The sequence below is a fragment of the Rhodotorula paludigena genome (genome assembly GCF_050403205.1).
Source record: "Rhodotorula paludigena JCM10292 DNA, Rt_paludigena_JCM10292v1_ctg46, whole genome shotgun sequence".
NCBI classification, from domain to species: domain Eukaryota; kingdom Fungi; phylum Basidiomycota; class Microbotryomycetes; order Sporidiobolales; family Sporidiobolaceae; genus Rhodotorula; species Rhodotorula paludigena.
In genome coordinates this window covers 64,638-90,262 of record NW_027481412.1, presented here as the reverse complement: position 1 = coordinate 90,262, position 25,625 = coordinate 64,638, and the positions used below count along the sequence as shown (strand labels likewise).

At 63.8% G+C, this 25,625-nt stretch overlaps 8 protein-coding genes across 8 annotated transcripts; 5 read left to right on the top strand and 3 right to left on the bottom strand.

Moving 5' to 3' along the window:
* Positions 1-128: 128 nt before the first annotated feature.
* SGF73 (deubiquitination module subunit SGF73) lies at positions 129-1,358 on the top strand (the record flags this gene model as incomplete). The annotated part of the gene is made up of 4 exons (XM_076651152.1): positions 129-279; positions 379-435; positions 494-604; positions 670-1,358. 4 exons carry the CDS (start codon positions 129-131, stop codon positions 1,356-1,358), a joined length of 1,008 nt encoding a protein of 335 aa, XP_076503307.1.
* A 626-nt stretch (positions 1,359-1,984) lies between these two features.
* Positions 1,985-2,952, top strand: JCM10292_007296 (uncharacterized protein; the record flags this gene model as incomplete). Its single annotated transcript, XM_076651151.1, has 2 exons — positions 1,985-2,321; positions 2,381-2,952. The coding sequence occupies 2 exons, from the start codon at positions 1,985-1,987 to the stop codon at positions 2,950-2,952; spliced, it is 909 nt and encodes a 302-aa protein (XP_076503306.1).
* A 334-nt stretch (positions 2,953-3,286) lies between these two features.
* Positions 3,287-8,751, top strand: JCM10292_007295 (uncharacterized protein; the record flags this gene model as incomplete). The annotated part of the gene is made up of 20 exons (XM_076651150.1): positions 3,287-3,625; positions 3,685-4,008; positions 4,076-4,369; positions 4,424-4,732; positions 4,799-4,998; positions 5,056-5,141; positions 5,204-5,405; positions 5,457-5,544; positions 5,598-5,949; positions 6,007-6,028; positions 6,082-6,347; positions 6,412-6,637; positions 6,693-6,885; positions 6,949-7,461; positions 7,520-7,726; positions 7,798-7,917; positions 7,982-8,219; positions 8,285-8,531; positions 8,592-8,654; positions 8,721-8,751. 20 exons carry the CDS (start codon positions 3,287-3,289, stop codon positions 8,749-8,751), a joined length of 4,320 nt encoding a protein of 1,439 aa, XP_076503305.1.
* Positions 8,752-9,320: 569 nt separating this feature from the next.
* Positions 9,321-10,107, top strand: RIM1 (Rim1p; the record flags this gene model as incomplete). Its single annotated transcript, XM_076651149.1, has 5 exons — positions 9,321-9,362; positions 9,437-9,593; positions 9,739-9,823; positions 9,888-9,979; positions 10,040-10,107. 5 exons carry the CDS (start codon positions 9,321-9,323, stop codon positions 10,105-10,107), a joined length of 444 nt encoding a protein of 147 aa, XP_076503304.1.
* A 392-nt stretch (positions 10,108-10,499) lies between these two features.
* Positions 10,500-13,259, top strand: JCM10292_007293 (uncharacterized protein; the record flags this gene model as incomplete). Its single annotated transcript, XM_076651148.1, has 12 exons — positions 10,500-10,551; positions 10,631-11,106; positions 11,166-11,229; positions 11,290-11,574; positions 11,634-11,692; positions 11,748-12,034; positions 12,101-12,293; positions 12,349-12,667; positions 12,728-12,933; positions 13,016-13,042; positions 13,100-13,158; positions 13,232-13,259. The coding sequence occupies 12 exons, from the start codon at positions 10,500-10,502 to the stop codon at positions 13,257-13,259; spliced, it is 2,055 nt and encodes a 684-aa protein (XP_076503303.1).
* A 122-nt stretch (positions 13,260-13,381) lies between these two features.
* On the bottom strand, positions 13,382-17,551 carry JCM10292_007292 (uncharacterized protein; the record flags this gene model as incomplete). The annotated part of the gene is made up of 10 exons (XM_076651147.1): positions 13,382-13,749; positions 13,811-14,052; positions 14,110-14,227; positions 14,283-14,385; positions 14,441-14,965; positions 15,022-16,174; positions 16,322-16,559; positions 16,623-16,899; positions 16,961-17,077; positions 17,141-17,551. 10 exons carry the CDS (start codon positions 17,549-17,551, stop codon positions 13,382-13,384), a joined length of 3,552 nt encoding a protein of 1,183 aa, XP_076503302.1.
* A 1,587-nt stretch (positions 17,552-19,138) lies between these two features.
* On the bottom strand, positions 19,139-20,562 carry ARG3 (ornithine carbamoyltransferase; the record flags this gene model as incomplete). The annotated part of the gene is made up of 5 exons (XM_076651146.1): positions 19,139-19,193; positions 19,259-19,459; positions 19,519-19,892; positions 19,974-20,107; positions 20,178-20,562. 5 exons carry the CDS (start codon positions 20,560-20,562, stop codon positions 19,139-19,141), a joined length of 1,149 nt encoding a protein of 382 aa, XP_076503301.1.
* A 255-nt stretch (positions 20,563-20,817) lies between these two features.
* Positions 20,818-25,426, bottom strand: JCM10292_007290 (uncharacterized protein; the record flags this gene model as incomplete). The annotated part of the gene is made up of 13 exons (XM_076651145.1): positions 20,818-21,042; positions 21,106-21,287; positions 21,350-21,421; positions 21,479-21,575; positions 21,634-21,700; positions 21,763-23,319; positions 23,382-23,665; positions 23,748-24,375; positions 24,445-24,623; positions 24,709-24,772; positions 24,881-24,924; positions 24,996-25,244; positions 25,322-25,426. The coding sequence occupies 13 exons, from the start codon at positions 25,424-25,426 to the stop codon at positions 20,818-20,820; spliced, it is 3,753 nt and encodes a 1,250-aa protein (XP_076503300.1).
* Positions 25,427-25,625: the final 199 nt, after the last annotated feature.

The following is a 25,625-nucleotide window of genomic DNA, read 5'->3' as shown; positions in this document are numbered from 1 at the left end:
CCCTCGCCATCGCGCCTATCGAGCCGCAACACAGCAGCGAGCGTGCGTGCAAGTGCTTCGAGGGCGTGTAAAAAGGATGTTCTGACTCGATGGTAACCACAGCTTGCCCCGCCCGAGCTGTTGTCACCATGCAGGACGGCGCCGCTTCGTCCGAACCGACGCCGCGAGCAGAGGCCGAGCTGTCGCCTCTGCACCTCGCCGATGGTCTTCTCGAGAACGTGGAGAACTGCGGCGACTGTGACAAGCCCATCCTGCAGAGCGCCATGGCAGAACATGCCGGTCAGTCCGCCCTCTCAGCTACTTCGACGCGCCGCTCTCTCGCAGCGGTCCGCCGATTGAAGAGGACATGCAGGCAAGACTGACATCCTGCGCCTTCAGCTACCTGCCAGGCGATCCGAGAGGGCTCGCACCCGTTAAAGCGGCGCCTGTCTGAAGGTGCCTTGCTTGCGCTCCGCACACATCAATATCGTGCTGACTGGTCTTCCCCCTGCAGCTTCGGCCGGCTCGTCTGTCCCGCCAAAGAAGTCGAAGCTCGTCCTGCATCTCGGCGGCCCTGCGCCGGAGAAGGAGAAGCCCAAGGCGCCGGAGAAGAAGAACAAGCGGAGTGCGTCTGACGCCTCTACCGAATGCACACCGTCCTTTCGGTTTACTGAGACTTCTTTCTCCCAGTTGTCGACGTCGACCGACAATGTGGTGTCATCAACGACAAGGGCTACCCGTGCCCGCGCTCGCTCACGTGCAAGACGCACAACATGTCGGCCAAGCGCGCCGTCCCGCACCGCTCAAAGCCGTACGACGTCCTCCTGTTTGAGTGGACCCGCGCCAACAAGGCGAACCAGCAGAAAGCCGAGGCGGCTAAGCACGCGCAGCCGCGCGCGGGAGGCACGCCGCATGCGGTCGGGCACGCAGTGGGCGACGCAGGCGCGATGGCCGCGCCGCCACTGTCCCATGACACAAGTGCTGGCGGGCTGATCGGCGAGGCGCAGAGCGTCCCGGGCAAGGCGCGGCGGAAGAAGAGCGGGCTGAGCGGCGCGGCGGGTGCGGGAGGGGCGGACGGCGCGGCTGGAGGGCCAGGCGGGTCCTTCAAGATCCCCGGGGACAAGAAGGGCAAGAAGGGGATCGTCTACGTCGGCGAGTGGGACGAGAGCGACGATGACGGCGCGGACGAGCTCGTCGACTCGGACGAGGAGGTCGAGACGGTCCTGCGCGGACTTGGGCGCGTCGAGCGCGGGCGCCCGCTCTTCGTGCAGCGCGGCGGTGGCGCAGGTTTCACGGCAGCGAGCATGTTCACCGGGCGCAACGCCAAGCTGAACCGCCTACGGGGGACGATGCGCGACATCTTCCGTCCGGCCGCATGAGCGCTCATTTCTCTCCCTCCCCCGACTCGAAATAGACCCGAGTGCAGTAGCTTTTGCCGTGTTGTATTCGCAGTACTCTCAAGCTCCTTCTGCAAGCCGGCGAGGCATCTCTTGACATCCGCCGTCGTGGTCCTCGCCCCTGGACTTCTCGTTTCGTCCGCGCCGCTTCTCGCGATACAGCTGCGCAGCGTGTCTCTCACCCTGAAACTCGTGCACGAAGCGTCGTCACAGCGTTCTCTGCTTGTTTGCGCATTTTTCGCTCGCTTCTCCTCTCCTTCCGCCCCACCTCGCCCGTACGCCACGAATCGCGACCTGCGTGAGTCTGGATGTGCCCTCTGCGGGACACCGCATCGATCAAGAGCCTGTGCCTGGACCTGAACCTCGCACGTGCGGCGGATGGGCTTGCTGGACCTCCCGAGGTGGATCAGCGAGATGAGCGGTGCAGGGCGCTGGTACCGAGTGCAACGTCGCCAGGGCCGTGTACACGTCTCTGTTGCGTGTGCTGACACTTTCTCGTACGCGCAACAGGTGTGACCGGCGGCATACGACATCTCAGCTTCGCCTCTCCCCGTCCAATCCACCTCCACCAAGCGGACCTTTCACCGCCCCTCTCCGCTAGGCGCAGCATGACGACCCACCAGCTCCAACCAGGCGTTCTGCACCACGTCGCGCCCTGGCCGCACGTCTCGGCGTTCGAGTTTGGCCCTCGGTCGTCTCCCTCGGACCCGCTCGTCCTCTTCGTCGGCGGTTTGGGCGACACGCTCCTCTCGGTGCAGTACCTCGGCGCGCTCGCCGTTGCGCTGCGCGAGGCAGGATGGGGGCTTGCGCAGGCGAACTTGACGAGCAGCGGGATGGGATGGGGAGGGGCGACGGTTGCAGGAGACGCGGAGGAAATCGCCAAGATTGTGCGGTACTTCCTCGAGCGCGGGACCAGCAAGGTGGCGCTGGTGGGCCACTCGACCGGTGCGTGTCTGACTATCTCGAGAGACCATCGATCGCTGACGTGGACTGGCGCTGTGCAGGCTGCCAGGATGCGATCGCCTATCTCCACCTTTCCAGCGCACAATCCTTCCCCAAGCTCGCCGGCATCATTCTGCAAGCACCGGTCAGCGACCGCGAGATTGAAGTCGTGACGGAACTTGCGAAGAAGGTGGCTGTCGAAGCTGCTGCTCTCGCAAGCCCCCCAGCAACCACCGACCTCGCGCCGGCATCCTGCTCGAACCTGTTCCACAGCAAGGCTGGCGTTACCTGGCAGCGCTGGCGGTCGCTTGCCGAGCTGCCAGACTCGGACGACATCGACGTGCACACAAGCGAAGACTTCTTCTCCGCCTCGCTGTCCGACCGCCGTCTCGCCAACGTCTTCGCGCCTCTCAACTGCCCACTCTCCGTCGTGCTGTCCGGAGACGACTCGTCTTATCCGTCATTGGTCAAGGAGAACCTGCCCGGCTTGCTCGAGCGGTTCAAGCGCGCCGCACCGCAGGAATGGTGGCACGCGACGAGTCGCATCATCGACGGCGGCAAGCACGACTTGGGCGGCGAGCCACAGACGAGCGAGTTCGTCGGTCTCGTAGTCGAGTTTGTCAAGTCATTGTAGGTATGCGCCGCATTGCTGGCACGCGCGCGCGAGCGGACCGAACCCGCAGCGCACCGAGCGGCGCTTTCCCTGCAAGCATCTCGCCGCACTTGCGCCGCACTGATCCTGATCAACGCGATCAACGCTGCAGCGCTTCGGGTTCGTCGCCGGGGCTCAACAGCGCTGCTTTGCGACCGAGGAGAAGTCCGGGGTCCATTTCGCCGCACAACCTTCGGACTCGCCAAAATTCGCCGTCGCTGTCTATGGCGATTTTCCTGGCTTTTGCTTCCTGCTTTGCGCTTTGCTACACTTTTCTGGACTGATCCAAGAGGCGCATTGCTGCTCAAGGCGAATCATGACCGAAGACGCATCTGAGCAGCCTGTCGCGATGGCATCTGCCGCGACTTCAGTCTCTGATCTGACCGTCAACGAGACACACCACTCGGCTTCTTCGACACTTGCGCCGCGCGACCTCGATCCTCGCGACTCGAAACCGTCTGCTGGGGTGTCGAAGGATTTCGCCGCACCATCGTCGCGCCCCGTCAAGACAACTGGCCTCTTCACCACGCCGGGCATGCTTCCGCTCCCTGATCACGGGGAGCGTGCGCTCGGGCTGTGCTTCGAGAACGTGACCGTCTATGGCGCTGGCGGAACGAGGCGGACTGTCGAAGGGTTTGAGAAGGCCGTCTTCAAAGTGCGCCTTGCTCTTGACGTTCTCAGCGATTTGAGATTGATCGGTCTCTACGCGAGCAGATGTGGGACCTTCCTGGCTTCGTGTGCAAGCTTTTCAACATCAAGCTCGGCCAGAGGCGTCCGCTCATCCAGGACTTCGCCGGTGTCCTTCCCGCGGGCGAGACGATGCTTGTCCTCGGCCGCCCCGGCTCCGGCTGTTCGACCCTTCTGCGCGTCATCGCCAATCAGCGCGACTCTTTCGCGGGCGTCGACGGTCAGGTCCAGTACGGCCGATTGAGCTCGAAGGAGGCGGCCAAGGCCTACTCGGGCGACATCGTCTTCAACAGCGAGGACGATATCCACCGCCCGCTCTTGCCCGTCGCAAAGACGCTCGGCTCGGCTCTCGTGCGTCTCGTCTGCGATCACGCCAGTCTGATTGTCTCCGCCTCGAGTACTGACGTCTTTGCGACAGTCCCTCAAGAAGCCGCACGCTGAGCCCGGCAAGCGTCAACAATTCGCCGAGGATCACACTATGCGACTGCTCAACGCATTCGGTATGCCGCACGTTGCCGACACGAAGGTCGGCGATGCGTTTGTGCGCGGCGTCTCGGGCGGAGAGCGCAAACGTGTCTCGCTGGCCGAGCATCTCGCCACGAATGCGGCGATCTCGTGCTGGGACAACAGCGTCCGTGGTCTGGACTCGGCCGTCGCACTGCACTACATCAAGGTGCTGCGCGAGCTCTCGCTCTCGACCGGCATGTCAAACGTGAGTTGCCCGCCTTCTTTCGCAAGAGCGCTGCTAACGCTCATCCTGTCACAGGTTGTATCAATCTACCAGGCGAGCCAAGAGATGTATCGCTACTTCGACCGCGTTGCCGTCTTGTTCGAAGGTCGCCTCGTCTTTATGGGTCGTGCCGAGGATGCGCAGCAATACTTCGAGGAGCAGGGATGGTACAAGAACCCTCGCCAGACGACGCCCGATTTCCTCACTTCGTGCACGAGCGTCACCGAGCGCAAGATTCGCGACAACCACAGCGGCTGGGTCCCGCAGACGCCCGACGAGATGGCGCGCTACTTCCGCGAATCGTCCTACTGGACCACCCTGCAGGATGAGATCTCGGCATACAAGGTGAATATACGCGCTCGTGCTCGGTAGTCTGAGAAATGTGCTGACACAGCTTCTGTCTGCTCGCAGGCATTCCACGCTTCTTCGGATGCCACCGAACGGTTCGCCGAAGCTGTCAAGAAGGCAAAGATGCCGCTGACGGGCACGAACGCGTACAAGGCCAACTTTCTCGTCCAGACGTGGGAGCTCGTCCGCGTCAACTTTGCGCTGCAGCGCGCCGACCCGACCGACATCCTCGTGCGGCTTTGTGCGAACGCCTTCAATGCTTTGTAGGTCGTCCGCCCGCTCTTCTCATCTGCCACAACGACGCTGACACGTAGCACCAGGATCGTGGGATCGGTCTCGTACAAGCCGCCTGCAACGCAAATGGGTTCTTTCGCGGTCGCTGGTGCCCTGTTCTTCGCCATCCTGTGTGCGCCCACGTGTTATCGCGCGTCCTGCTTGGGACATTAGCTGATCCCGCAAGGCTCGCAGACTTTGTCATCTTCGCGTTCGGCGAGGTTCCTGCTACGGTGCTCGGGCGACCGTTGCAGATCAAGCACCGCAGCCTCGGTTTCTACAACCCGGCCGCCGCCACTCTCGCACTCATGATCGCCGACATCCCGCTCTACGCCCTGCAAACCCTGGTCTTCTCGGCCCTCTTCTACTTCCTTGTAGGATTGAACTCGAGCGCCAAGTTCGTTGCGTCTTCAGCGCTCAATTCGCTCGGCTGACCCTGTTGCCGCAGGACCTTCTTTACTTTTTTCTTCATCTGCTTCTCGAACTACTCCGCCCTCGCCGTCTGCTTCCGCATGATTTCCTCATGGAGCCCGAACGTGCGCTTTCTCGCACCGCCTCTCCGCGCCAAAACTCACAGTTCTGATCGCAGTTGTCGGTCGCCGTCCGATACTCGGGCTTCGCGCTCTCTCTCATGCTGAGCTGCGCCGGCTTCGTCCTCCCGCCGCCGGGTATGCTTGGCTGGGCAAGCTGGATGCGCCGCTTCGCCCCGCCTGCCTGGGCCCTCGAAGCTCTGCTCGGCAACGAATTCCGCGTGCGGTCGCTCATGTGCGGCGCAACCGACATGGTGCCGAACGGCCCGCAGTACACCGACCCCGCCTTTCAGACATGCTCAATCACCGGCAGTGCAGTTGGCGCGCGGGGTGTCAGCGGCGTCACGTACATCCAGCTCACGTACGGCTATTCGCCCTCGCACATTTGGCGCAACGTCGGCATCATTTGGGGTACGCTTTAACGTTCACTGAAACTTGCGGTCCTCGACTGAACTCGTTTTCGCACAGCCATGTATGCGATCTATGCGATGTGCGTTTAGCCAGACATCCGCTTCTGCAGCTCGCTGACTCAGTGATTCGCAGCCTCGTCATTGTCGGATCCTCACTGCTTATTTGTGACACCGGCTCTGCGTCGGCTCTCGTATTCAAGCGCGGCGCGCAGAAGACCACGGACGACAAGCTCGACCGCATCGCGTCGAAGCGGCAGCACGACCAGGCCGAACGGGTTCTCTCGCGCGAGATCAACGCAGAGAGCGTCGAAAAGGAGCCTGTCAGCAAGGACTTTTCCAAGGCTCCAGTCTTCACGTTCGAAAACGTACGCTACACCGTTCAAGTCGGCGGAAAAGACAGTGAGTCTGTGCCGCCGTGACGCAACGCTCCTTCTCGTCTGACACGCAGTTTTGCTTGACGCAGAGGTTCTTCTCGATGGCGTGTCGGCCCTCGTGCAACCTGGTCGTCTCACCGCACTCATGGGCGCCTCGGGTGCCGGTAAGACAACGCTTCTCGATACGGTGTCGCAACGCAAGACGACCGGACGGGTTGAGGGCAACTTCCTCATCGATGGCAAGCCACTTTCTTCGGACTTCTCCAGGCGAGCCGGTTTCTGCATGCAGGCCGACATTCACGAGCCGCTCTCGACGTGCGTCTTTTCCTGCTTATATGGACAGGACAGCAGCTGAACCCCTCCTTTTTAGCGTGCGCGAGTGCCTTCAGTTCTCGGCGCTCCTGCGCCAGCCAGCGGAGAAGAGCCGGGAGGACAAGCTCGCCTTCGCCGAGCAGGTGATCGAATTGCTCGAGCTGCAGGACATTGCCGACGCCATCATCGGCAATCCGGACATCGGCGGTCTCGGCGTTGAACAACGCAAGAGGGTCACGATCGGTGTCGAGGTGAGCGCCCGGTTCAGGCTTGCTCACATCCTACGGGGCTGACGCGACGAACACGCCTCCCAGCTTGCGGCCGACCCCGACTTCCTGCTCTTCCTCGACGAACCGACCAGTGGTCTCGACTCGCAGGCCGCGTTCGAGATCTGCCGCTTCCTCCGCAAAATTGCGGCGTCGGGCCTGGCCATCTTGTGCACGATCCACCAGCCGTCGGGCGAGCTGTTCGAGCTCTTCGACGATGTCGTTCTCCTCGCACCGGGCGGCAAGACCGTCTACGCTGGCCCCACCGGCGCTTCGGCCTCCGACATCACGTTGTATTTTGCCCGCTACGGCGCGCCGATGCCACCTGACGCCAATCCTGCCGAATACATCCTCGAGACGGTCGCGCCCGTAGGTGGCTCGCCCGTCGATTGGCCAGCGCACTGGCGTGAAAGTCCCGAGGCGTCCAAGATGCTCGAGCGCATCTCCGAGATCAACGCACGCAGTGCAAATTCGGTCGACGATGCGGCAACCGTCAAGCCGGCGCAATTCGCCGCGTCCTTCGCCGTCCAGACCCGCGAGCTCATCCGACGCAACGCTCGAGTGCGTCTGCGTGCGCACTCTCCGGCTTGACGTATGGCTGACAAGGAATGGGCTGCAGGCTCAATGGCGGAACGGCTCGTACCACCTCACCAAGCTCTCCACCTGCGTCTTCTTCGGCCTGCTCGTCGGCTTCTTCTGGTTCCAATTCTCGGCAACGGCCGACGGCGTCCAGACAATGTCTCTCTCGCTCCTCGTCCTCGCCCAGGCTGCTCCACCGCTTGCTCTCGACATTGCCGGCAACTACATCGACAAGATGGGCATCTACGTACGTTTCTCCCCTTCCCCTTCCCGCTTTGTTGTCCCGGTCGCGCACGCTCAGAAGGCACTCTCGTGCAGCTCGCTCGCGAACGTAACGGCATCTATCGCTGGACCGCCCTCGTCACAAGTCTCATGGTCGCCGAGCTTCCAGCGCTCCTCGTGTCCTTCCTCGTCCTCTTCTTCTGCTACTACTGGACTGTGCGTTACCCCCCGCGATTACATCGCGCTTCTCAAGTACACTGACGAGCGGACGACTTTCTAGATCGGATTCTCTTCGCGTGAAAGCGTCGGCGCTCTCTCCTGGTTGCTCTGGATGGTCTTTGCCTTCTTCCTCGACACATTCGGCCTCCTTCTTGGCGCGGTTTCGCCGACGCCGACTGCCATGCCGTACATCCTCTCGGCCCTGTGGATCTTGTGGAACATCACAAGTCGCGTTCTTGTTCCGCTCGGTCTTCAGTCTTCGCCGTACCGGTACTTTGTCAACTACCTCTCACCGCTCCGTAAGTCGCGGTACTCCTCCGTCCTTGAAGGCCATGCACTGACGCCTGTTCACCCAACGCTAAAGGATGGTTCTATGGGTCCCTCATGTCCAACTCGATCGGCAAGATCGCCATCTCCTGCTCTGAGAGCGAGTGGACAACGTTTGCCCTACCCGACGGCGAGACGTGCCGCTCGTACGCCGGCGCGTTCCTCGAGAAGGCGGCGGGCTACGTCGAGAATCTCGACGCGACGGGCTCGTGCCGGTACTGCCGCATGTCCTCGGGCGAAGACTACCTCCAGCAGATTGGCTTCTCGTGGGATCACCGCTGGCGGTGCGCTCTGACGTGTAGCGTGGACTCGATGCCACGGAGCTGACGCTCCATCCTGTACAGTGATTGGGGCGTCTTCATCTGCTTCGCCGTCGTCAACATCGCAACCTGCTTTGCCGCGACTTGGTTCGTCGTCGCGTCCCTTTTCCTCGCGGGCTCGCATCCTTGCTTGGCTGATACGCAATTCGTCAGGGTCATCCGCATCCGCCCCCTTTACAAGTAGGGGCATGACTCTCGCTCGCAGCCTTTCCTCTATCCTTTCCGTCTTGCCGACAGTCGGCATTAGTCCCCATAGATTGCCTTTCGAACTGTACATAGATCTAGACTACAACTTTTACGTCTCCGTCGCTGTCAAACACTGCAGGCCGCCTCGTGCGTCGAGAGCTTGTCAAGAGAGGAGACGGAGAGGATCGCCCGCCCCCCGGAAGCGCGTCGCTTCCTGCTCTACTGGCCGAGAGCTGGGCCTGCGAGACTGTGGACAGCCCCAATGTGAGAAGAAGGGCGTCGACGCGTGTCCCCTTTGGTGTTTCGCGTCCGCGGGCGCAAGGAGGCGCGTCGCCTTGTCGCCGCCTCGTTGGCTCGGTCCCTCTCCGCCTGCTGCCAATCCCGCCCCTTTGTGAGTCTCGAGACCGCGTGCCCGAGCCAAAGGACGCCCGCGCTGACCTCGACTTGCTCTCCCGTCGCCTCCGCCATCGCCCCCTCCTTCCTTCCCGACGCGTCGCTTCTGCTCGCCACCGACTTCTCGTGCTCGACGCCTCGTGTGCTCGAACCACTGCTCGTATAGATTGCACCATGTTTGCCTCGCTCCGCCCCGCTGCCCTTTCCGGCGTCCGCGTGCGTCCCCCTCCACTCCCTCTCCCCGCGCGTCGTCTCGAGCCAGCTCACACGCTCTGTCCGCGCGTTCGCAGGCCTTCTCGACCTCGCGTGTCGCCGCGCGCGACCTCGCCAAGATGACGCTTGTCGGCCGGATCGGTGGCGTCGACATCCGCGAGGGCAAGAACGGCCAGCAGTACCTCACCTACAAGGTCGCCACCACCGACAAGGGTCGCCCGCCTAAGGAGGGTGGTGAGTTTACGTTCATTTGGAGGCCCGCGAGCGCGTTTGGCGCGTCTCGAACACCCTGGAGCAGCTCGCCACGGCTGCACCTGCGCCTGGTTTGCGTTGCATCAGCTCGTCGAGGACCCCTGCTGATCACTGCACATGTCTGCAGAGGAGTACGTTCGCCCGCCCACGTCGTGGCACACCATCTTCGCGCACGGCGGCGCCGTCGAGCGCCTCCAGTTCCTCGAGAAGGGGTGCGCTTCCTCTTTCCGGATCTGGCCAGTCGTGTCACGACTAAGCCTCTCGCGCACTCTACAGCTCGCTCGTGTACGTCGAGGCCGAATTCTCGGTCCGCAACGTCAAGGACGAGACGACTGGCGCGTACTCGACCCAGATCCTCGCGACCCACGGTGCGTAGATCTGTCCTGCCCCTTCTCCCGCTGTCTGTACTCACGCAACATGTTTCGCAGACCGCCTGACCGTCCTGAAGAAGCCGACGGCGCGTGAGGAGGCCCCTGCGGACACCCCTGCGGAGTAAGCGCGCGACTGCGCTGTTTCCGGTTCTCGCTCGCCCTTCGTCTTTCGCGCCCGTCGTCTTGACCGCCCTGCCGTATGCGTACCTTCCCCGCTCCCCTCTCTCTCATTGCACTGCAGCAGAGTGTCGCCCTCTGTCCCTGTCGTTGCTGTCCACCCTTTTATGTACTCGCTGTCTTTTGTGTTCAGTCGTCCTCGGACGCGTCGAACACGCGTCGTTGGAATCGCCACTCCTCCCACTACATCTTCCAGGTGCCTTGAGTCGGAAGCAGCCCGCTACGTCCCCATTCGCGCGTACTCAAGTTGGCGGCCGGCCGAAGCACGCTCATTCCGCGCCTCTTTGGCCCGCATCCGCTCGCACCGCCGCCGTCGCTCAGACGGGCTGGCGTGCCATCCATGTTCACGAGCTTCAACGAGGGCGACGCCGAGCATCCCCGCGACTGGAACGGTGCTTCTCTTGCTCTCGCTCGTGCTCGCTCTCGCCCTCGCCGCTCCGTGCGCTCACGCCTCCGCATTCTCGCCCGCAGAAGCGCCCGCGTACCTCCCAGGGCGCTTCCACGCGCACGCGCGCCCCGCCGCGCCCTCTGCTCCATCGGGCTCGCGCGCCTCGAGCGTGCACCGCCTCGCGTTCGCCCCACTCTCGCCGACGACCTCGAGCTTCCCCTCGCGCGCCGCGTCCCCGCCGCCGGGGCAAGCACCGCACACGCGCACGCGACCGCTCGGGAGGGCGCTGCTCGCGCTCTCGCCGACGAGGGCGCGCAGAGCCGAGGCGGAGCGCGAGAACGAGGAGCGGAGCACGCTCCTCGGCGGGTGGATCGGCGGCGCGACGGCGAGAGGCGTGCAGCAGGTTCTTGCTGCTGCGGCGGAGGCCGACGAGGCTGCCGCAGAGGAGGAAGAGGAGCCAGACAAGGGGCTGCTCCGGCCGGGGAGGAGGAAGGTCGAACGCTGGATGCGCACCTGGTGGAGACGCTGGGCAATCCTCGTCGGCGCGCCGTGCTTGATTGTGCGTTGGTCCCGGTGTCGTCCAGAGGCGGGGTCCTTTGACCGAGCGATTGCCCGCAGATCTGGCTCTGGTGCAGTGTGCCGTTCCCCGTTTCCGACCCCTACAAGGAGGAGCCGCCATGGCGTACGTTCCCCTGTGCTTTGCTCGGTGCAGAGCGAGCTGCTGACACGCTGCTGCCCAAAGACATACCCTGGCCACCAACGACGGATCCGCCTGGCTCTTTGCTGCATGACCTTCTCACCCGAATCGGCTGGCTGCAGCATGCGCATCATGGCAACGCGACGGCGTTGCAGCCCGTCTCACCGGGACCAATCGCTCGCACGGGACCAGATCTCGTGCTCCCTCGATCCTTCAGTGTCGAGCTGGGATTCGTCGAGCAGCCGCCGAATGCTGGCGACGGGCCAGCTCCCGATGCGCCCGACGACGACTTGCCCGTCGACGCCAACTTCTGGTACTTTCTCCTCTTCTGTGCGTCACCTCTCTCGATGCAGCCCTCGCCAGAGATACCCGCTCACGCCTGCGAGCAGATTACGGCATCTACCTGGCAATTGCCCTCATCTTCGTCACCAAACTCTTCGACCTCTACGTACGTGTCTCGTCTTCCGTACTTAAGCATCTCACTGACGGGTTCCGCTCTGCAGCGCCTCAACTGGTGGCCGGCCGCGCTCGGCGGCACCGCCTCCTACGTCTTCTTCTGGCTCCTCTCGCTCTCGGTCGGTTTCCTCCTGCACCACTTCGACCTCGACGGGTTCGGTCGACGCACGCGCTCGCACAGGCCCGAAGCGCAGGAGTGGGACTGGGAGCGAAAAACGACCTGGGTCTTGCTCGCATTCGCGACGATGGCGCTGCCTGCGCTGGCGTGCTTCACCAAGCTGCGCGCGGACCGGCGAAACAGCTACAGGCGCAGTCTGACCCCGGCACAAAAGACGTGAATCGGGAACTCTGTCTCGCACGCACCCCAACTCTTGTCGCTCACATGGCCGCACGTGTGCAGCTTTCTCGAGCGCCAGCTCTCGCAACGCATGCCGCGCTCGTACCGCCGCTTCTTGTGGTTCCTCGGCAACCTCGCGCTCACGTTGCTGGCACTCATCGTCGGCCAGGCATTCGCGACTGTCTACCTGTCGACGCTTCCGCACTCCAACATCGAGGGTCTCGTCTATGTCTGGACATGGATCATCACCGTCAACGTGCGTCCGGCTCTGAGCCAATGTCTGCTCGATACTGACGCTTCCCCCGCATCAGCTCCTGAACGCTGTCAGCAATTGGATCCTCCAGCGCAAGATCCGCTCGCAAGCCCTCGTCTTCGTCTTCCGCTTCTACTTCTTCCTGGTCTACTACGTCTTCTACCGCAACCTCTTCGCACGCCTGCGCTCGCCCGACCAGGCCGCCTACATCACGCTCCTCTCATCGTCGTTCGTCGTCCTGTGGTACCCGTTGTCCATGAGCAAGACGTTCTGGCGCGTGCTCCGCTGGACGGTCGGTATGGACCTCGACTGGCAGGAGTACGCCGAGCAGAAAGGTCAGGAGCTGTATCTGCGCAACCTGAGCGAGAACGTCACGAGTGCGTTCACCTTCCGAGCTCCTCTCCCTCTTCATGGCCTGACCTCTCATCCTCCCACAGTGATTGCCTTCCTCGGATGGCTCTCCATCCTGCACTGGGGGTCCAATCGCCAGGTCTACCCTTTCTTCGCCTTCGACGACCCTTACGACCCTTATACCTATCGCCTTACGCTCACGGCGTCGCTCGTGATCTACGCGGCCGAGCTCGTCTCGAGCTGGCTCGCGAGGCTCGTGTGCTGGATCTGCTATAGCATTGACGTCACGAACGTGAGTCGCTGAGACCGGCTGAGTCCTGCCTACCCTAAACGTCGCGGGAATGCTGACTTGGCTCCTCTCCTGCCACTCGCAGCTCGGCCTTGACCAGTTCCGCGCACATGTGCGTCCCTTCGCCTCTCCGAGACGAGTCCTGACTGACCTTGTACCGCCTTCACAGCCGGAGCTAGTTGTGGCTTGCGTCTTCACGTCGTGCCACGTCCTCTCAGACATGCTCCTGTGCGCCTCCTCTTGGTCATTAAAGCTATTTAGCGTCAGCGAGAAGTTCTGTCTGACGCCGCTGATCCTGCAGCTTCCTCGTCAAGCTCAACTTTCGATAAGACCCCGCTGCCGTTTTGCTTCTCCTTTGTCGCCGCTGTTGCTGTCTCCGACCACCCTTGCAGTAATCGTTACCACCTCTCATGCCTATACGTTAGTACACGCTCGCAATGAAACCCCCACGTCAGTCGTGGTCCACCTCATCGTCTCCCTCGTGCTCGTCCTCGCCGTCCCAGAACCTCGCGCGCGGGTAGTCGACGCCGGTCGCAACGAGCTCCTCCGCGAAGACGACGACGGGATGCTGCGAGCCCGTCAGCACCACCCTTCCCGGCGGCAAGCTGGTGGCGCCGTCCTCCAACTGCGCTGGCTCGTGCGGCACGGCCCACAAGAGAAGAAAAGAGAGCGAGGTGGAAGACGAGGAGGTGGACGTGACGATGTAGGCGAGGCGGCGAGCGGAGGAAAAGAGCGGGAAGGACAGCGACAGGGTCGAGGCACCAGGGAGCGAGGCGATCCAGTTGCTTGAGCTAGCTTTCGGAAGCTGCGGAAAGACGTCTGCGAGTATAAATTTCATTCAGCTTGAGCGTGAAGACCGGCTCGTTCGGACTGGGCGCACCTGCATCTTGGCCGTCAAGCAGAATCAGGTCAAACTTGGGCAAATCTTCGGCGGATGCGTCCGGGAAAGCCCGTGCGAGCTGTTGCTCGTAGTCGCCGACGCAGCCGCTGGACTCAGTGATACCTTGTGGAAGCACGTGGAGGCGACCGGAGCAGACGGGAACGTGCGAGAAGAGCTCGTCGATGTAGGGCTGCGAAAGGCGCTCGCCTGGCGCGACCGATTGGACCGCGAAGAAGATCTCCCTGACCGGCGTGCCTAATCAGCCACCTCAGTCAATTCCGACAGCACCCACGACGCACCACTTGTCCCACTCGATGCGCTCGTCGTCCATGAGCGCGAGCGCGAGCAGCTTGGGAAGGTCGCCGCTTCCGAGCGCAATGGTGAAGCGGCCGCGGCGGTCGACAGACTGCATTTGAGCTGTCGGGAAAGAGCTTTCAGCAATGAGCGGGAAATGCGCGTGGCGATGACGGACCTTCGAGGATGAAGAGGGCAAGCGCGTCGAGAAGGTCGGTCGACTGGCTGAGCGGCGAAAAGGCGAAAAGTACGGGCGAAGGTGGCCCTTGAGTTGGCGAGGTCTGTGAGCAATGATAATCAGTAGTCGCTGACGAAAGGATGGCGAATGTCAGGCACCAGGTAATCGAACGTCTGGCACTCATCGCCCGGGTCGCGCTCGTCGTCTCGGTCAATCCGAATGCTCGCATGACGCACGACGTAGGGACTTTCGTAGTCGCTCTGACTGTCATCGCTGTCGATCTCGTCGGTCGGGAAGATAGTCGGACCGAGCTGCGGTGAGTCGTCTAGGCCGAGCGCGGCCTGCAAACCGGGCGAGACAATATAGGGCGTGTCTGTCGAGCCACTATAGTCGAGTGTCGACGAGAGAGTCTCGGTCACCTCGAGCGTATAGTCGAGCTGCTGCGTCGTCTCGTCCGCCGAGCTTGCCGGCGAATCGGGCCGAGGATGCGAAACGGGCGAAGGGGTGACAATCGCACGAGCAGGACGGATCGTTGGAGACGGCAAGGGCGAGGAGGGAAACGCGTTGAGCATTTCTCCAGGCTCGCCTGAGAGGAAGGGCTCGAGGGACGCGGTCGGCGAAGAGTAGAGGAATTGCGGCTGATCGACCGTCGCTGAATTCGAGAGCGCATACTGCGCAATGACCTGCGCTTGAGTCTCAGTGAGACGTCCGAGCAGAAGCGTGGCCATTTGGGACGCACGGCGTTGCCCTCGAGCGGTTGCTCCACCTCCTCCGTCAGCTCGAGTTCGCCGAAGCTCCCGCCGGCAACCTTGAGCTGCTCCGACCTCGCAGGACTCGACTGCCCAGAGCTCTGAACCGTCTCGGTGACCTCGGTGATGGAAGAGAGCGGTCTGCCATCAAATGCGTATGAGTCGAGCAAGTCGTCTTCGACGTGCGCGTCGTCTTGCTCTTCCTTCGCGCTGCCGTCGCCCAGCCCGCCAGAAGTATTGCGGGAGGATGATGCGAACGGGTCGTCCTCGACGAGGTCCGAGAGGTCCGGATGGGCATGCGAGCTGAAGCGCACAAGAGAGGTCGACACACCTGCCACAGTCGAGCGCACGTGGCCGTCCGGGCATTCCGCATCGGTCGAGAAGACCCTCTGCGCCTTGACAGATCCGGCCGGCCGAGGATAGAGGTCGAAGTGCGGGTAGACCGGAGGGTACAGTACGAGTGAAGGGTATAACGGTTGCGCGGTTGAAGCAATTGGCGCAGACGACGCCTGAGTGGCGGCGTCGTGAGCTAGCCTTTCATTCGAGACGGCGACTGGCACCAAAATTGCCGGCTGCTTGAGCCCGTAGAGCCCCCTCGGAGGGTAAAGACCTGAGGCGTAGTCCTGCTCGACGCGCGGCGGAAGGTCGACCCGTTCCGCCTTCGTCTCGCTCGAGATCCCACGCAGCAGCTCCGCGAACGAGTCCGAGACGTCGACGCTCCCGAACTGGCTCGGATGGTCGACGCCGTCGAGGAGAGACGTCTCGCTGATCTCGCGTAGGCGGTCAAGCTGCGCCGTCCAGTCCGTCTCGACGGGCGGGGGCAGCGGCACTGAGGGCGTGAGCGGGAGAGGAAGGCTTGGCGGAGGCGTGACGGGCGAGCGGGAAGGCGTTGGCGAGGGACGCAGTGCTGGACGCGGAAACGCGAAAGATCCGCCAGCCGAGTCCAGGACAATGGGCGATGGCTCCGGCGGCCCGACTCGCGTGAATGACGCTGGAGAAGAGACGCCATCTGCGAAGCCGCTGTCATTGACGACGGGCTTCGGACCGCTCGCACGCCGCGTCGCCGGCCGTCTGGGCGTGTCGATCTCGGCGTCGTCGGGAGGCGCGGCGGCGGACGACGCACGACTCGTCTTGCCTGTGGCACTACGTGAGAGCATGCTTGACGTCTCACTAAGCAGCGACAGTGGGCGATGGTGCGACTCGAAGCTGGACCTCGGCGTCGACATGCGTGGCGTTGTCGGCGAGACGACTCGGCTCGGCGGCAACGATCCCTGAGCGGACCCGACGCACTCGAAGTCGGTCGCAGAAAGCTCGCTCACGCGGGCGTCGGACATCGCGGGCGTGACCGGGCGAATGTAGGAGCGAGATGTGCCGAAGCGCGGAAGGCCCGAGTTGTGCAGGTCGAATGCTGGCGAAAGCGGCGGCGCCGAGGATAGCGACTCGCTCGTCGCACGTGGTAGGGCGACCCACTCGTCAAGCCACTTTGCGCGACGAGGATCGAAGTCAAACTCGATGCGTCCGGCAATGGCTGTTCACATGGTGAGCGGTTCAAATCTACATGCTGGAACGGGTTGTAGCGAAAAGAACGCACGCAGACCGCCAGCGCTTGGCATCTCCTCCGCCGCTTCAGACATGTCAAAGTAGTCGCTCCACAGGACCGTCCAGCTCTCTTCAGTGATGCGAGGTGTGTAGGCAGACGAAGGCGGCTTGACGCTGAGTGCTGGAGACGGAAAGGGCCATTCCGCCGGGCCAGGTGTACTTGCTGTAGCAGCAGTCGTAGGCGTCTGCGGCAGATGGAGATAGAGACAGATGCCTGCAATGGAGGGGAGGCCGTACTCGCGGGCGATGAGCGAGACCTGCGACGGAAGCTGTCGCCGGACCGCCCTTCAGCACGAGACCGCATCGACGAAAGAGACGCCGAACACGCACACTTGCCTGCAGCGGCAGAAGGATGCCACCTTCGTAGCGTCCGCTCGCACCGTAGCCCGAAGCGAAAGCGCTTGCTGCAGCTGGCGGCGGGTCGTGCGGCAGAACGCTCGGCGGGGTCTGCGGGTCATACGCGAGCATCGTCAGCGGGGAAGGCGCACGAAAGAAAGTGCGACGACGCACGACGAGAACGAGCCACTTCTTCCTCTTGCGCCTGTTCTTGTTGTCGCCTCCGGTGCTTGCCCGAGTCTGCGACACTGCCTTGAAGCTCCTCAAGGTCATCGTGCCCTGATTGCGACGTGAGCTGCCGCCCTTATCGTCCTCGCGATGGCGGGAGAGGCTCGGGCTGGACGGCCCACTCTCGAAGTCGCGTGGATGCGGGTCCGACACCTCCGCTGCGCCGAAAACCGTCGAGTCGAAAGTGGAGGATCGCTCAGACAGCGACGGCAGCGGAGGGAGAGGCGGAATTCCGCTGATGTGGACGTCGGCGGGAAGGCGCGCGCTGACGGTACCCGAGCGAGAGCGGCGAGGGAGGCGCGACGGCGAAGGTGCACTAGTCGAGGCATACGACGTCGCCTGCACTGGCGTGTCCATTGCTCAGATGCGCCTACGGATGCGGTTGAGCGAAACGCGAGGCGAGGCGGACGCAACGCGAGAAGAGCGTGAAAGCGAAGTAGACGGCGGACACTCGGTGCGAGCAGGCCGTGCAAGCTCGTACGCGTCGGCAAAGTACTCGCACAGAGTCTACGAGGTGGGCAACGCTAAGCACGAAAGCCGGCAAGGCGCGAGCTGGCGTCCGTTCGACCCGGCGCGTCCCCGACGCGAGGCTCGAGCGCTCGCACTCGCGCAACCAACGCAGCGCAAAAGGAGTCTACAGCAATACAGAAAACTCTAGATCCTTGCTCGGCACGCAGTACCAAAGGCGCTCGAGCGCCTGCACAACCTTCTCGTCTTTGGTAAAGTCGCTGCCCCCGAAATCGACAGTCAGCGTCAGACCCTTCCAGGGCAGAAAGCCCGCCTGCAGTAGTCCATGGGTTCTCGAGCGGTACTCCCGCACAACGAGGGCAACAAAAGAGGGTTGGAAGGCGCAAAGAGGCGTAGCGACCGAAGTTGCGGCCACAAATCGGTCTCAGCTCGACGCTGGAGACGTAGCCGAGCAACGAGATGGGCAACGAGCATCGCTCGAGCTTCTGGCACAGACCCAGGTGACGGACGAGGTCAACAACCTCAACCGGCTTGCCCGCCATGGTAGTCATCGCGGTGCTGAGATCGAGCAATGCGCAGGGTCGGCGCCCACGACATCGATGCGTTGTTCAAAAGGTCGACTTCGCTCAGTGCAAGACCTCGTAGTGTGAGGTGCTCGAGTGCGCCTGCGCCCGCACGTGCGAGAAAGGTGATGGAGTTCGCCATGAGTGGCCGGCCTTTTTGTGGTGAGGTCGAGGTGCCCCAGGCGGAACGGAGGGTCAAGCAAGCCCAGCCCGTGGTCTCCGTAAGGCTCGTGATGAACCAGGCGTAGTCGGCGCAACTCTGCAAGCCCGGTCGGTCAACTTGCATCGCGCGAGAGTCGAGCCGACGCACTCAAGACGCACTCGAGGCCCTTTCAGGCTGGAAATGGCCCACTTGGCGCCGATGCTCTCGAGCTCCTCGACTGCCCCGCAGCGTTCTAGCACTGAGCTCACCGTGCGCGGGTCGTACGGCGAGCAATGCTGCAATCGAGAAGGACACCCTTGCTCCGGGTGCCAGCGCCTCGCGCATCCAACGCCCGTCGGACCATCTCGTGGTTGTACTGCGTCATTTCCAAATAACGATTGAGCTCGGGTTGCGCTAAACCCCGCCAAATGCGCGAGACAGGGCGTAGGCGGCGGAGGAGCGTCGCTCGTTGTTGACAGCGAGCGAGGGAGTAGGGTGAATCAAATGAGCACTCTGCATCGTTGGCGGCGTGCTCTATGATGAAAGCAAGGGCGTCGGCGTTGAGCTGAGGCGCACTCGCCGAGATGAAGCAGCGCAAGGTCAAGTGGGGGAGACGAAGGTTCCGTCGAGGACAGGCTGGCGACCTCTGGCGCAGCCAGGCAAGTTCTCGAGGCTCTCAAATGCGACATTTCCAGACAAAAGACACGATGCAAGGCTCGGCATGCGTATTTCCTACATTGCGACGGTACAACCCGGTTGGAAACTGCTCGTCTAGACCTTCCACTTGCCAAAGTACGCGTCGAACGCTGCGAGCGCCGTCCACTTGCTGCAGATGGAGCAAGGAGTGAGCTCGGGCCGACAACGACCGAGAGCAGCGTGCAGACGACGCACCGGTTCTCCGCCTCCTGGAAGACGACCGACTGCTTGCCGTAGAACACCTCGTCGTCGACCTCCTCCTTGTGACGCGGGAGGCAGTGCATGAAGATGGCGTCGGGCGCCGCGCCGCCGCGCTTGAGCAGGTCGTTCGTGACCTGGTAGCCGGCAAAATCCTTGATGCGCTTGGCCGACTCCTCCTCCTGGCCCATCGAGATCCTGCGATTGTCGGCCGCGTCAGACTGGCAGTCATGGTATCCAGCGCAGAGGATGCGCACCAGGTGTCAGTCGTGATAACCGTTGCGCCCTTGACCGCCTCCTCCGGGCTGTGCGTGTGGATGATCTTGCCCTTGCCGCCCTCCTTCGCGATGCCCTCGCTTGCGCGGTCAAGAACCTCCTGCTCGAGCGGGTAGCCAGCCGGCGTCGCGATCTGGAGGTTGACGCCGAGACGCGGGTACGTGACCATCATCTCGTTGAGGATGTTGTTCGAGTCACCGACCCAGGCGATGGTGAGGCCCTCGAGGGACGCCAGGTCGGTCGTGAAGGGCGTGCGGAGCTCGAGGAGGGTCTGCAAGTCGGCGAGGATCTGGAGAGGGTGGTAGAGGTGCGAGAGGGCGTTGATGACGGGGACGGACGAGTGCTCTGCGAGGGTCTGCGCAGTGAGTGACACCGAGAGAGTTAGCGAGCAGCTTATATAGCTGTAGAGCGCGACACAGGTGATCTCTCGACGCACCTCGACCTCCGAGTGGTGCCCAACGCGCGCGAGGATGCCGTCGACCATCGAGCTGATGACGCGCGACGAGTCGTACAGGCTTTCGTTGACGCCAAGCTGGATGTCCGACGAGCCGAGGAACATGGCATGACCGCCTGAGGAGTTCATCGGTAAGCTACATGAGCCAGAATCGGGATGGGGACGGAAGGAGGAGAGACGACGCACCGAGGAGCTTGACAGCCGTCTCGCCCGAGACGCGCGTGCGCGTGCTCCGCTTCGAAAACATAAACGCGACCGTCTTGTCCGTCAGGCTCTTGCCCGTCACGTCCTCTCCCGGCGCCTGCGCATCTCCCTGCTCGAACTGCGCGCCGGCGATGCGACCTGCCTGGGGGATGGCGCGGCTCTTGTAGTACTTCTTGAGCGCTACTGCGTGGCTGATGAGACCCTGGATCTGCGGCACGCTGAGGTCGGCGAGCGTGAGGAGGTGCGGAGGCTTGAGGCCAGACTGCGACGGGTGCAGCGTCGGCGCGGGCGCCTGCGTGGACAGAGCGCGCACAGAGACGCGGCCAAGGCACGAGCAGCTCGAGCGGGCAAAGCGGGTCGCCAACATCGTGCGAGGAGCAAGCGAGAGATAAAGCCCAACCGCGACTCGCTCAGGAAAGATGCGGTGAAGGCGTTGAGTCAAGTCTCTGGGTACCGGGATTCGTGACGGCAGCAAGCGTGTGCCTAAGTTGCAATGGCAAGAAGTGCTGAATGACTCGACAAGACACAACCGGTTGAGAAAGTCGAAGTACCCCCCTCTCATCTCGCTCGCTTCCGCTCCGCCCCGCCGCTCATTTCATGCCTGTCTCCCAGACCCGCTTGCTCACCCGTGCAGCTGCGGGTCGACCCTATTCGCCGGCGTGAAGCCTCTCGCGAGGTCCTGGTGCAGGACGGCGAGAAAGACGGCCTCGACGCCGTAGATCTCGCGACGGTGCGGCGCAGCGGCGAGCTTCTCCCACTCGCGCCGGTCGGCGGGCGACGAGATGACGAGCGCATCTTCGTCGTCCGCAATCTTCTTCACGACCTTGGTGAGGTCCTTGATCTGGACCTGCGGGAGGAGAGGCTGGGTGAGCGGGTATTGCGAGCAGATCCAGGTAAGCGAGGCACGCACGACTGCGCCGCTCGCCGACAGGATACGCTGAATAGTGTTGGCGTCGGGAATGACCTGCCGCGTGACGTAGACGTTGCGGCCGGCGAAGAGCTTGCCCGCCCTCGCCCGCGCGAGGATGGCCTCGAGCTTGTCGCCAATCTCGGCCTCCTTCTTCGTATCGCGCAGAAGGTACGGCATCTCGTCTGTAGATGACGGAGGCTGTGAGCTCATGTGGAGAGAGGAAGAGGGAACGCGCGCCACGCACCGACAAGCCTGCCAGCAGCAACGCAAGCGTCGATCCATGCCTTCGTAACAATCTTCGGCGCAAACGGCAGACCTGGGAGAGCATGGTCAGCGAAAATGCAAACTGTTGCGCAAGGCGGAGAGGACGCACTGCAGAGGAACTTTTCCGTCCGCGAGATGCCCTTGACGACGAGGTGAGTCGCATCCTTTGGCTGTTCGGTCCAGTTTGCGCCGAATGCCTTGAGTGACTGTGCAGTCACAGATCTCGTCAGTGATCGCATCGCCACGGAGCTGCGCGCGACTTACGCGGATCTCTGGGGACGCCTTGTCGAGCCCGAGACCGGTCGAGAGGATCTTGACTTTCTGCTGTACGCTGTCGTCGGCAGGACAAGTTAGCTTCGCATGCGCGCGGGATGCAGGCTGGTAGCAACGCACGGTACAGGCGGCTTCGCATTCGGCGGGCGGTCAAAGCTAGAGACGGCGCCTTCCTGCGTCGTGGCCGACGCTTGCACCGCCTTGACCTTGCCTTTCGGCGCCGCTGCCGCCGTCTTGGCCTTCTTCTTCTGCGGCTGCTCCAAGCTCAGCTCGTCCGCGTCGTCCGCCTCCTCGGCCTTGAGCGCCTTTGCGCCGCGCTTGGCCCCCTTTGCAGTCGCGGCCGCCTTGCCCTTCTTGACGACCGTCTCGGGCTCGTCGCCCTCGTCGCCGTCGCTCGTCGGCGCCTCGCACTCCTCGAGCGGCTTGCGCGGGCTGCGGCTCCGCCTCCGCGCCGCGCTGCTGCCCACGCCGCCCGCGCCAGCATGGCCCGCCGCACCGCCCTTGCGCCCGCTGCTCTTGAGCTCCTTCTCGTACGCGTTGCGGTCGCGGATCGCGTCGGCGAGGAGCGCAGCGGCCTTGGCGGCGGCGCCGCGCTTCGAGCCGGCGAGGACGAGGTTCTCGTCGCTGATCTGCGCAAACGTCTTGCGGATCGCGTTGGCCGAGGGCGGGAGGTCATCCGAGGACGACGTCGAAGACTCGTCCTCCGAGTCTGAGCGGGCGCTGACACTCTGCTTCTTCACCGGCTTCTGCTTCGTCTCCTTGCCATTGCCGCCGAGGACGACCGGCTTGTCGCCATCGTCGCTGTCGAGGTCCGAGAGGGACGAGGTTGTGCGCCTGTCCTTGTCCTTCGGGAACCGCTTCTGCCCCTTGACCGGCCGCGGAGTCGTCAGCCTGTCGCGGTCGGCGCCGTCCTCTCCGTCGACGTCCATCTTGTCCGCCTGCGCGACGACGGCGGGACGGCGCGTGCCCTCGACGTCGTCGGTCGATACCTGACGAAGCGTGTTAGAGCTGGCGGCCTTGGACACAGCCGCCGTGCTCTTGCCTTTGTCTTTGTCCTTGGACGCAGGCTGCTCGACTGGCGCCGGCGTCTTCTCCTTGGCTTTGGGCGCACGGGCGTGAACCCTCGCAGGCGACGGCAAGCCCTCGTCCTCGTCGTCGTCGTCGTGGTCGTCGAGCAGCATCCGCGCCGGCCTCGCCTCGGGCGGCCTCGAGTCCGCGACGACGCTCGCCCTGCGCCCTCCATCCCGCGCTCTCCCCTCCTCCTCCTCCTCCTCCTCCTCTTCCCCCCTCGCAGCCCTCGCGCGCTCCCTCGCCTCGCCCTCCGCCCGCTTCGCCTCCTCCATCTCCCGCGCGCGCTCGCTCTCGCCGCGCCGCTCGCGCGCCCGCTCGCGCGCCCACTCGTCCGCCTCGAGCTCGTCGACGGGCCTCGTCGCGCGGCGGTGCGCCTCGCGGTTCTCGTCGCGCGCGGCCCAGCGCCGGAGCCCTTCGAGCGTGTAGCCCGAGTCGCCGACGAGCGTCATGAAGTTGGTCGGGGCCGACGTCGACGGCGAGAGGACGTAGGCCGGGTGAGACGAGGGCGGGAGGAGGCGCCACTCGAGGACGAGGGCTTCGAGCCAGAGGTGCGTCACGAGCGGAATGTGCCACTGCCGGGCGTGCATCACCTTTGCGCCGAACTCGCTGCACGGCGACGCGACAGTCAGTCCTTGTAAGAGGAGAGCGCAGTGTGCCGATCGACGCACCTCGCACTGACGACGTAGCTCGTATTGCGACTCATGGTCCCCTCGAACTTGGCGCCGAGCACCTCAACCATGGCGCGCACATAGTCCCTCGCGGGGCCGGCATAGTTGGAAATGGTCACGACGACCTCTTCTCCGCGGTCGCGCGCGAGGGCGAATTCGGGTAGGCCGTCAAGCGTGGGGAGCGGGTAGTGCATGAGGTGCGAGAGCGGCGAGGGGAGAGTCGAGGTTGCGAGGCAGTGGTACAAGTAGGCGAGGTTGCCGATCGAGACGTTCAGATCGAAAGCCTGCGTAGCGTGCACCTGAAGGCATGAGCCCAGCCCGGCCGACGCGCGCAGCAGTTGAAGAGCTCGAGAGAGCACCACGCACGGTCCAGTACTCCCACCCCTCCCTCGACCTGACAATGACAATGTCGCTCTCCCTCAGCCTCCTCTCCGCCTTCCTCCTCTTGGCCCACGCGTCCTCCCTCTCCGCCGTCGAGCTCCTCCTCGCCCTCCCAACCTCCGCCTCCCCGCCCTCGCCCTCTCCTCCCTCTTCCCCTCGCGCGCCCCCTCCAAACGCCCAGCACTCCCCCCCCAGCGCCCTCACCCGATCCTTCAACGCGCGCTCCAAGCCCGGCGTCAGCGCCAAATCACTCGCGAGGTACACCTTTTTCCCCTCGAACGCGCGCGCGCGCCCGCCCGCGACGGAGACGGGGTCGAGCGGCTCGGTCGCGGATGTCGAGCGGAGGTAGGTCGTGCGTGCGAGCGCGCGCTGCGCCGCGGCGGCGTTGGCGTGGAGAATCACGTGCGTCGAGGTGTTGGGCTGCGCGGCGGGCGGGTCGGAAGAGGACGAGGAGGAGGAGAGGTGGGCGCGCCAGTAGGCATGGAGGCGCTCGGCGAAGGGGCGGGTGGGCGCGCTGAGGGAGCCGGTGCGCAAAGAGGTCGTGAAGGGGGGAGAGGGGAAGCGGTAGATGTCGATCGGGACGAGCGCGGCGAGCTTGAGCGACTCTTCGAACCTGCGCAGCAGGGGTCAGTCGCGTCAGCTTCCTTGGCGAGCGGACGAGGCTGCGGAGAAGGCAGCGGACCAGTGGGGCAGGACGACGACGATGCCGAGTTCGGTGCCGTGCTTGATCGCCATCTCGTACTTTGCGCCGTGCTCGGCGGCGCAGATGAGGTGCGTGACCTCGCGCGTGAGCTCGCGGCGGACCTGGCCGCCGAGCGCGAGGACCCCAGCGTGGATGTCGCGCGTGTCCGACTCGGGGAGCTGTTTGCCCGGAAGAAATGGACGAGATTAGCGGGTCAGCGGAGGCAGACCAGGCGGCCGACCGGGACGAGCAGAGGGCACGAACCTCGGAGGTGCAGATGACGGTGCCGGAAAAGATGAGTGCTCGGTCGGCCGAGTAGAAGCGAGGGCTGTACAGTAGAGACGTGAGCGTGCCAATCCTCGACAACCAACCGTGACTACTGAGCGGCAGGGCGGATCGCGAGGGTCACGCTGAAGCGAAGGAAGCGGGCACTTACGGCTGGAGCGTCTGCAAGTCGTATGACCGCGTGACCCACGCCGGCTGTGACACGCACGGGATCGTGTCAGTCGAAGGAGGGACTGACTGGGACGCGGAAGAGTGGGACGCCGCACCGTTACGACGAAGATGCTGGGGTCGCCGGCCTCGCTCTCTCCTCCGCTCGGGTCGGTTGCGTCGGCATGAGGTGCGATGCGCGGTGCGAGGTGGTCGTACTCTGGAAAATCGAGCGAGTCTGTGACAAAGTGTGTGAGGCGGGCGGGGTCGAAGCGAGGCGGGCGCGGGTGGGGCGGCGGCGAGTCGGGGTCGTAGGCCGGGTTGGGCGGGCACGCGGATGCGCCGAGGCTGACGAGGAGGTCGTGGAGCTGCGGGCAGGCGGGCAAGCGGAGGGTCAGGGTGCGGTGCTCTGCGGGTGCGAGGCTCGAGGAGGAGGAGGACTTGCTGCTGCGCGGATGTCGGGGTCGAGGGCGTCGCTCAGGTGGAAGCACACCGAGCGGAACAGCGCCTCGTCGACGGCGGGCCCTCCCGCGGTCGCTGCACCTGCCATGGCCGCACTGAGACGACGAGGAGGCGAGGGAGTGCAAGTGGTTCGGGCGGAGTCGGGCGGGTCCTGGTGGGCTAGTTCCCGAGCAGTCGCAGCTGGCACTCTGAGTCTCGTGCGCTGGTCTGCAGCCCTCGCGAGCGGTCGCCGTCCGAGGCGAGTCGCGACGAGACGCGTCTCGCTCTTTCCGTCTCTGCCGCTTTCT